This window comes from Camelus dromedarius, chromosome 19 (genome assembly GCF_036321535.1).
Source record: "Camelus dromedarius isolate mCamDro1 chromosome 19, mCamDro1.pat, whole genome shotgun sequence".
In the NCBI taxonomy this organism is placed as follows: Eukaryota; Metazoa; Chordata; class Mammalia; order Artiodactyla; family Camelidae; genus Camelus; species Camelus dromedarius.
The window spans coordinates 20,433,039-20,442,504 of record NC_087454.1 but is presented as its reverse complement, the minus strand read 5'-3'; the positions used below and the strand labels follow the sequence as shown (position 1 = coordinate 20,442,504).

The following is a 9,466-nucleotide window of genomic DNA, read 5'->3' as shown; positions in this document are numbered from 1 at the left end:
GGAAGCATGGGGATGGGACCAAAATCCCCCCTCTTAAGAACATCCCTCAAGGAAGCCAGCTCTTTCCCCACCTCTTGAGACCTACAGTCCCTGATGAGCAAAGTGTCAAAGTTGGCTATGACGTGAATACCCAGCACACTGAGTCACAGCTTGGGAAGATGCCCCCATCCCTGCCAGCCCTCCAACTGTGGGGAGGATGCCAAGAGGGTGAGGCCGCATCCCCTCTCCCTCTCGCTCCACTGCACAGAGGCACCCAGATGCAGCGGTAGGAGGGATGATGGGGGGAGACACAAGGGACACACAAGTTTTCTGTTTTCCTAGTGCTGAGAGAAGAGCAGAATTCTGCCAAGAATTGGGAGTGAGGAGCTGCCAGGCAGGAGATGGGAGGTGGTGGTGGGGGCAGTGGAGACTCGGCAGGAGAGGGGGACAGGGATGGAGGCTCTGGGGGTATGGTCTGTGGGGACCACTCCTCTTCTCTCAGACAAGCATCAGTACTTTCCCACTTCTTTCCTTCCTGCTGCAGAGACCCTCCCCCTTCAGTCTACCATGTGGAGAAAGATGCAGAATCCAATTGTGGGGGGTAGGGTTGCTGGACAGCTCTCAAAGGCCTCCCCAGGTGTGGGGCACCCGTATCCTCTGCTCCCCACTGGAGAAGGACCTCCTGTGTGATTCCCCTCCAACTAAGTTCTTTGACTCACACAGCTGCCCTCTAAGCCAATGAGAAATCAGCTTTTTTAGGCATCACTTGATGAATGGGTATGAAGGAAATAAAGAAGAAAGAGACTGTGTGTGTGTGTGTGTGTGTGTGTGTCTGTGTGTGTGTGTCTGTCTGTGCGCGCACGCGCGCGCGCACACGCATGAGCCCAAGCACACCGTCCAACGTGTGTTCCTGCAAAGATGCAGGCTTCCTTGGATGAATATGAGTATGTGTATACAAGAAGTATGGTTATATTTGTGTTTGTGGATGAGTGCACTTGAGTATATTTGTATGTGTACGTGTATTTGTGTGTGCACGCACCAGTGATGTGCACGGCCTCAGACATGGGGCAACAGGATTGGAAGGTAGAGCCCACTTCAGACCCCAGGCTATGCTCCAAGCTGAGGGGAGGGCTGGGGGACCTCTCTGCCTGGGCTTCGTTGGCCAGGTTGCCTTTCAGTGTGGAAACACTCTGTCCCTGTTGTCCAGCTCCCCTTCCGTCTCTGTGGGATGGTGGCAGGGTGTGATGGCTGGTAGCCCTGAAAACTCCTTTTTCTCAGACGCAGAGGAGAATTTTAAGAGTAAGATGCCAGGAAATGTGAGCATGCTGGGGGGAGATGCTGGTCACTGTCCCTTCCCTCCTCATCAGTTAGCATTTCCACACTTACCTTACCCTCCTTCCTGCTCTAGCCTCTCTTGTCTGGAAGAACTGGGCACCTGCTGACACCTCTCCTTCACCCTTCCCCTGAACCAAATCCTGGCCTGGCCACTCCACACTCCTCTGTTACCATAGCACCTCTTATGGTTCACCCTGAGCACCCCACTACTATCCCTCTCTAACCCTTGTCTCCCTGTGCCCCCCAATTCTTACCTCAGTGGATTCCACAAACTAACACAACTGGGTAACAAGCACCCAGATCAAGAAACAGGATATTCTTTGGGTCCCAGAAGTCCCCCACCATGCCCCTTCTGGTCACTACTTCCCCAGGAGTACCACACTTGCGACTTGTAACACTACAGAAGAATGTTGCCTCACTGCATGTAAATAGAATGTTTCAGCATGTTCCCTTCTGTGTCTGACTTCCCTGCTCCACCCCGTATGAATGAGACCCATCCATGTTACTGCATATTGTTGTAGTTTGTTCTTGTTGCTTTATTTTATTCCACTGTGTGGACAACCCAGACTTTATGTAATCTGTTCCACTGATGTGAGACATTTGGGTAGTTCCCCGTTTGAGGCTATTGTGAGAAGTACTGCTAAGGTGGGTACATTCCTAGGAGTGGAATTGCCAAGGCATAGCGTTTGCATATAGCTCTAGTAGATTTAGTAGATTGTGCCAAATGGTTTTCCATAGTGCTTGCACCGCGTGGCCCTGCCAGGATCCACGCCTTGCCTGCTCCCTGGTCAGCTTCTGCCCCAACAGCTGTTCCTAACCAACTTTCAGCCCCAGACCCTGTCCGTGGTCCTAGCCCTGACCTTGGTCCTGTCCTTGATTTCAACCCTGATGCTAGTCCTGGGCTTAAATTGAACTATATAAATTGACTAAATATTTATATAGTCAATAAATATTTATCGAGAACCTACTATGTGCCAGATGCAAGGATGCAGCAACCAAGCTAAAAACAGATACTGTGCCTGCCCCCCGGACCTTCCAGCCTAGTGGGCAAGATTGAGTGTGAGCAAGAAAGTAATAAAATAATCCTGCAAATAAATTTATGATTATAAATTGTTATAAATGCTACAAATAAGAGTTATGTGATGCTGTAATATCGCATGATGGGGAAACCTGACCTGGGCAGGAAAGGTCTCCTGAGGAAGTGATTTGGGGCTGAGACCTGAAGGATGAGGAAGCCAGGAGAAAAGGGAAGAGCATTTCACATAGAGGGAACCGCATATACAATGGTCTGGGGCTGGGAAGAGTGTGAGGGACTTAAGGCCAGTGGGAGTAGAGAGAGGGTGGGAAGTGTTATGAGGGATGAGGTGGGAGAGGTCAGCAGGGGCCAGATGATGTAGGGCTGTCAGTGTCTGAAGACAATTTGAAAGAGACACTGAAGAGTTTCTAGCAGGAGAGGGCCATCTAGCTGCCTTTACAAGATTACAAGGGGCAAGAATGGGAGAGGAGGGACCAGCTAGAAGGCAATTGCAGTTGTCAAGCAAAAGGTAGATAGTAGCTTGGACTATAATGATGCTTAGAGGGAGAGACATAAGCAAATTAAAGAGCAATTTACAAGAAAATATGGGTAAATATGAATGAAATATAGTGGTGTTGAATGGGCTGTTTAGTTTCTGGCTTGGAAGGCTGAATGATTGATGGGGCATGAGCTGCAATGGAGAACACTGAGACGGGGTTGGTTGGGTACAGGGCAGAATGATCATAAGGTCAATTTTAGACATGTTGAATTTGTTGGTACCTAAGAAGAGATGCCAAATAGGAAGTTGGATGTATTGCTTGGAGTTAAGAGGAGAGAGTTTATAAATTGAGGTATAGTTTGGAAATTAAAGTCATGGATCTGGATGAAGGTACCTGGCTGTGTGACTACAGCAGTAGGTCTCAACTCCAGCTGGACATTACAATCACCTGGGGAGATTTTAAAAAATGCTAAATGAAATTCAGTGCTTCAGTCACTCTAGCCACATTTCAAGTGTTTGGGAGCCAGATATCTCTCCTGGCTACCATATAGATAGCACAGATATAGAATGTCCTAAAATGGAAGATGTGGTCAACAGTGTCCAGTGATTTTGAGAGAGGTCAAGTAAGGTGAAGATGGATGTCTTTTAGATTTTGGGACACTGAGATCATTGGGAGACCTGTGGCAGGGCTATTTCAGGGGTTGAAAGGTGGGGAAGTCAGATGGGAGTGGATTGAGACACGCATGAGATATGGGGAAATAGAAACAGCAAGTAAAGATAAATATTTTGACAACTATGGCCATGAAGTAGAGAAGATAGATATCTGGTGGCTGAAGGGAGGGTGAGATTAAAGGGAAAAAATTTTAAGTGTATTTTTGTATAATTAAGTATATTTTGTATGTTAAGAACATTTTGTGCATATAGTGAAGTGCACAAATCTAAAGTGTATAGCTCAATTAATTTTTCAATATGTATACGTCTGTTTTGCCACCACCCAAATCAAAGTACAAAATGTTTCTAGTAAGTCTGTCCCATCTTGTATTAGCAAAGATGAGCTCTGCCTGTTTTTGACCCTCAGATAAATAGTATCATTCACAATGTTCTCTTTTGTGTGTCTGGTTTCTTTTGCTTAGCATCCTACATGTGAAATTTGTCCATGTCGTTGCATGTAACAAGAGGGTGTTTTTCATTGTTGTATAGCATTCCATCGTATGACTATGCTGCAATTTACTTATATATTCTACTATTAATGGACACTTGAGGTGCTTCCAGTTTGGGCTAATATAAAAGAAAAGCCCACAAACATAAGCAGGACACTGTGATGGAGAGTAATGAAAGGCTGCCCAACCTGGGCATTAAGGAAGACCTCTGAGAGTCGATGACATGTGAGTTAAGATTTAAACAAGAAGGAGCCAGCCTCTAAGAGCTCTGTGAAGAACATCCCAAACAGAGGGAACATAGAGTGCAAAGGCCTTTGGGCTGATGTAAGCTTATGGTGTCTGTGGAACAAACAAAAGAGACAAGTGTGGGTGGAACAATAAAAAAAAATACATAAAATATAAAAACAGGGAGCAGGGTGACCAAATGGCATCAGAAACAAGGTAGAGACCAATGCTGCTCAAGGAGGGTGTCTATTAGGGTTGGGCTGAATGTGGATTTTTTTATACATGTGAGTTGGGTACATTAGTTGTGGGTGGTGGGACAATGAGTATGTATGTTGGGGAAGTGGGGATATCCATCTTGTCTCCTTCTCTGTGAAGCTGCTCTCATATGTTCCCTCTCTCCCTGCAGCCTCCTGAATGATGCCAGCTCAATGTTCCCTAGCCTCCAACCTGGCCCTCCTGGTGCTGCTGGGCACAGTCAGAGCAGGTCCTTTCTCTCCACGGGCCAACATGACACTCCCAGCCCCACGGCCCCCTCCCCAGCCAGGGGGCCGCACAGGAGGGGGAAGCCCCTCTTCTCGGCTGTATGAGCACACCGTGGAAGGAGGGGAGAAGCAGGTGGTGTTCACCCACCGCATTAACCTGCCCCCTTCAGCTGGCTGTGGCTGTCCCCCAGGCACTGAGCCCCCTGTCCCTGCTTCAGAGGTACAGGCTCTGAGGGTCCGGCTAGAGATCCTGGAGGAGCTGGTGAAGGGGCTCAAGGAACAGTGCACTGGGGGATGTTGCCCTGCTGCTGCCCAGGCTGGCACAGGTGAGCAGATGATCACAAGAAGGTGCACGGAAAAGAAGGAAGGTGGAGATCATGGTTAGGGTTGGGTGGGCAGCGCTAGTCCATAAAAGACCCCGGTATGAATTAGCAAAAGGCACCCCTTCCTCTCCCTTGGGGGTGGTGAGTGCAGCCCATGGCACGGCTCTGAGAGAGGAGCCACCTATTTAGACATCAGCCTTCTCCTCCCAAGCATATGCTAGGGCACTGTGAGGCCACATATATAGACAAGTTGCAGCTGGAAACTAAGATGGCCTTAGGAAATGAGGCTGGCCCTGCTGGAGGGGCCAACTCACAGGAGCAGCCTGTCCCCCAGAGAGACTGAGGCCCATCTTTCCTTCTTACTCCAGGCCAGACAGACGTTCGGACCCTCTGCAGTCTCCATGGCGTGTTTGACCTGAGCCGCTGTGCCTGCTCCTGCGAGCCTGGCTGGGGTGGGCCTACCTGCTCGGATCCCATGGATTCCGGGGTGTCCCCTTCCTCCCCACCCTCAGCCTCCGGGTCCTGCCCAGATGACTGCAATGATCAGGGTCGCTGCGTCCGTGGTCGCTGCGTGTGCTTCCCTGGCTACACCGGCCCCAGCTGTAGCTGGCCCTCCTGTCCCGGGGACTGCCAAGGCCGCGGGCGCTGCGTGCAGGGCGTGTGCGTGTGCCGGGCGGGCTTCTCCGGCGACGACTGCAGTCTGCGCTCTTGCCCTCGGGGCTGCAGCCAGAGGGGGCGCTGCGAGGACGGGCGCTGCGTCTGTGACCCCGGCTACACTGGCGAGGACTGTGGAATGAGGAGTTGCCCCCGAGACTGCAGCCAGAGGGGGCGCTGCGAGAATGGGCGCTGCGTGTGCAACTCCGGCTACACTGGCGAGGACTGTGCGATGAGGACCTGCCCCCGAGGTTGCAGCCAGAAGGGGCGCTGCGAGGACGGGCGCTGCGTCTGTGACCCTGGCTACACCGGCGACGACTGCGGCTCGCGGAGCTGCCCGTGGGACTGTGGCGAGGGCGGGCGCTGTGTAGACGGCCGCTGCGTGTGCTGGCCCGGGTATGCGGGCGAGGACTGCAGCACACGGACCTGCCCCCGCGACTGTCGGGGCCGAGGGCGCTGCGAGGATGGCGAATGCATCTGCAACGCAGGCTACAGCGGGGACGATTGCGGCGTGCGCAGCTGCCCGGGCGATTGCAGTCAAAGGGGCCGCTGCGAGGACGGCCGCTGCGTGTGCTGGCCCGGGTACTCCGGGCCTGACTGCGGCGCGCGCGCCTGCCCGCGCGACTGTCGGGGCCGCGGGCGCTGCGAGAACGGCGTGTGCGTGTGTAACGCGGGCTACAGCGGCGAGGACTGCGGCGTGCGCAGCTGTCCCGGGGATTGTCGCGGCCGAGGCCGTTGCGAGAATGGTCGCTGCGTGTGTTGGCCCGGGTATACAGGCCGGGACTGTGGCACGCGCGCCTGCCCGGGCGACTGTCGCGGGCGCGGGCGCTGCGCGGACGGCCGCTGCGTGTGCAACCCGGGTTTCACAGGCGAGGACTGCGGAAGCCTTCGGTGCCCTGGGGACTGCCGCGGTCGCGGCCGCTGTGACGACGGCGTATGCTTGTGCGACGTAGGCTACGAGGGCGAAGACTGCGGCTCGCGCAGCTGCCCCGGCGGTTGCAGAGGTCGCGGCCAGTGTCTGGAGGGGCGCTGCGTGTGCGACGACGGCTATGAGGGCGAAGACTGCGGGGTGAGACGGTGCCCGCGCGACTGCAGCCAGCGCGGCGTGTGCCGGGACGGTGTGTGCACCTGTTGGGAGGGCTACTCAGGTGAGGACTGCAGCCTCCGTACCTGCCCCTCCAACTGTCACCGGCGCGGCCGCTGTGAGGACGGGCGTTGCGTGTGCGACTCAGGCTACACAGGCCCCTCCTGCTCCACCCGCACCTGCCCTGCCGACTGTCGGGGCCGTGGGCGGTGTGTGCAGGGAGTATGCGTTTGCCACTTGGGCTACAGCGGCGAGGACTGTGGGCAAGAAGAGCCTCCCGCCAGCGCCTGCCCCGGGGGCTGCGGGCCCCGGGAACTGTGTCGCGAAGGCCAGTGTGTATGCGTCGAGGGCTTCCGAGGTCCTGACTGCGCCATCCAGACGTGTCCCGGGGACTGCCGCGGCAGGGGAGAGTGCCAAGAGGGCCGCTGCATCTGCCAAGATGGCTATGCAGGAGAGGACTGCGGGGAAGGTGAGTAGGCAGCCTTCCTCGATATGCTTGGTCAGGGAATGAAAAACTGGAGCCAGTGGAAAAGCCTGAGTCTGATGCCTAGAAGCCCAGGAACCTGGAGGAAGAGTGAAGGAAGGTCATATATTGGGGTGGGGAGGTTGGGGAATCAGAGGAGCCAGAGAGCCTTGTCCTCTAGGGGCAGCAGAACCATAGGGGCATGACCACAGGCAGGACCTGCTTTCAGATCTCTGCTGAGCAGACTGGGGGTCCCCTTCGTTGCTTTTAGGAAGATTCTGTGTTCCTGGAGATGGGAGGCAGTGAAGGAGACTCAGGGCCTGTTCAGGCCTCTGCCAGCTTTGCCCCACCCCCAGTGACAGTGGGAACTTGGAGGGATCTCTTAGAGAGGCCTAAGTAGGGGGAGCCTTGTGGTGGTGGGGGTAGGGGTGGAGGGCTTCCTTGGGCTGAGCAGCTTCTCATACCCCATTCTCCTGGGCAGAGGTGCCAGCCATTGAGGGCATGAGGATGCACCTCCTGGAGGAGACGACGGTTCGGACAGAGTGGACCCGGGCTCCCGGCAATGTGGATGCCTATGAAATTCAGTTCATCCCCACGGTGAGAACCAAGCTCCAGGAGGGGCTGGGTGGCAGGGCTGGGGGAGGGGGTGCTCACCTCAAGCAGGACTTCCAGGTAATCAGTGGTTGAGTCCAGATGTCTGATTCCTGAAGCTGTTCTAAAGGCCTTCTCATCCTGTCCCACACTGAGGGCAGAAGGCCTTAGCAGCATTGGTCCTTTATGGATGGAACACCCTGGTGACCATGAGCTCAGTGCTTCCCAAGATTGTCCCATCCAGCTTATCACTATAGTCAGTTCTTTTTGTTGTTGCTGAATCCAAATCTGCCTCAGTCTAACATCCGTCCATTGGCCCTAGCTAAACCTTCACCAGCAGTTGGAATGTGTTTTTTGCCTTCCCTTCATCTTAGACCACAGGCTTTCAGGTATTGGGGACATCAGCCATTATGTCAGCCTTCATTCTGGTTTCTCCATCCCTTTTCCTAAAGGCTTGGTTCTCTGAATCCTTCACTCCTTGGTTTTCCTCCTCTAATGCCACCTGCTTTGTGCACGTGCCCTCCAAAAGTGTGGGGTCAGAGAGGAGCCCTGTCATTCACCCAACTAACTCTGGATACACTGACATTGTTCTCAGAACTGATGCAACTGAACTTGCGGTCACACAAACTGTCAGTTGTTTTGATCATCTTTGATTTTTTTAAGTAACTTTTTATTATAGAAGTCATATAGCTCAGCATAGAAAATATAAACAAAAAATAAGAAAGGAGAAAAGAAGACACTCAACTACATACACTTTTTGTAGCCTAAATATAGGCCTTTGCATTTAGCATTGCTTAGTGTTATCTTTTTTGGTTTGGGCCAAGCTGTCTAGGCTGTTGCAATAATTTAAGTCTGTGAGCTGGTTCCCCTCCTCCATGTCATCAGTGCATTGAAAAACCTCCCTTCTGTCTCCTAGCTCACTCTTAAAATATTTGGGGGGCACTCTAAGGACAAAGCCTTGTGGCCTCTCATTAGCGATCTCCCTTTATGCAGATTGGGCTTTTATGATGTGTTTGGTCTCCTAGTTCCAAATCATCTGACATTTTTACAGTCCAATTTTTGTTTTTCTGCATCATCCCACAAATGCCATGGGTGGGTAGGCCATGTCACTGTCATCTCTACACAGTCAGGACTCTGGAAAAATAATTAACTCCCAGGGCCCAGACCTAGGAAGCCTCTAGGACAGAAGGGACAGCTCAGACGTGCTGGCTGTCATCCCCACCCCGACTGGCCACATCAATCTAAGTCTTATTATACCCTCAGCCCAGACCCCTACCATGTTCTGTCTCTCCTTACCCCCTGGTGGAAGCAGAGGCAGAAATACCCACTTTGCTGCACAATCAAGATGTTTAAATTTTTTTCTTCTGTTTAAAAAAAAAATTTTTTTTTTCAGTTATAAACATAATTTAATCACAAGATAAGAATTTGGCAACTAGATAAAAAAACAAATAATCCTTGGCTGCTTCACACTAAAACAAGCCCTGTTAACATTTTTAAGTGTTTCTCCCACTCTCTTCTTCTGTGTGTATATTATTTACATAGTTCTAATCTCAAGAGGGTAGGACTTTTAAAGGGAACTTTCCTAAGAAACTTCAGGGAAAGAAGAATTAAAATAAACACTTGAGATGGAAGGAGCTTGCAGAGCAGCATCGTCTC

At 52.4% G+C, this 9,466-nt stretch overlaps 1 protein-coding gene across 3 annotated transcripts in view; it reads left to right on the top strand.

Annotated features, from left to right (window-relative positions):
- TNXB (tenascin XB) overlaps nucleotides 1-9,466 on the top strand; it is a 50,394-nt gene that overhangs the window by 1,888 nt on the left and 39,040 nt on the right. For all 3 annotated transcript variants that reach the window (XM_064476331.1, XM_064476330.1, XM_064476332.1), the window contains exons 3-5: nucleotides 4,620-5,021; nucleotides 5,387-7,225; nucleotides 7,701-7,816. In XM_064476331.1, the coding sequence (XP_064332401.1) occupies nucleotides 4,628-5,021; nucleotides 5,387-7,225; nucleotides 7,701-7,816 (2,349 nt within the window). In that variant the 5' untranslated portion in view covers nucleotides 4,620-4,627. The remainder of the gene's footprint in view (nucleotides 1-4,619; nucleotides 5,022-5,386; nucleotides 7,226-7,700; nucleotides 7,817-9,466) is intronic.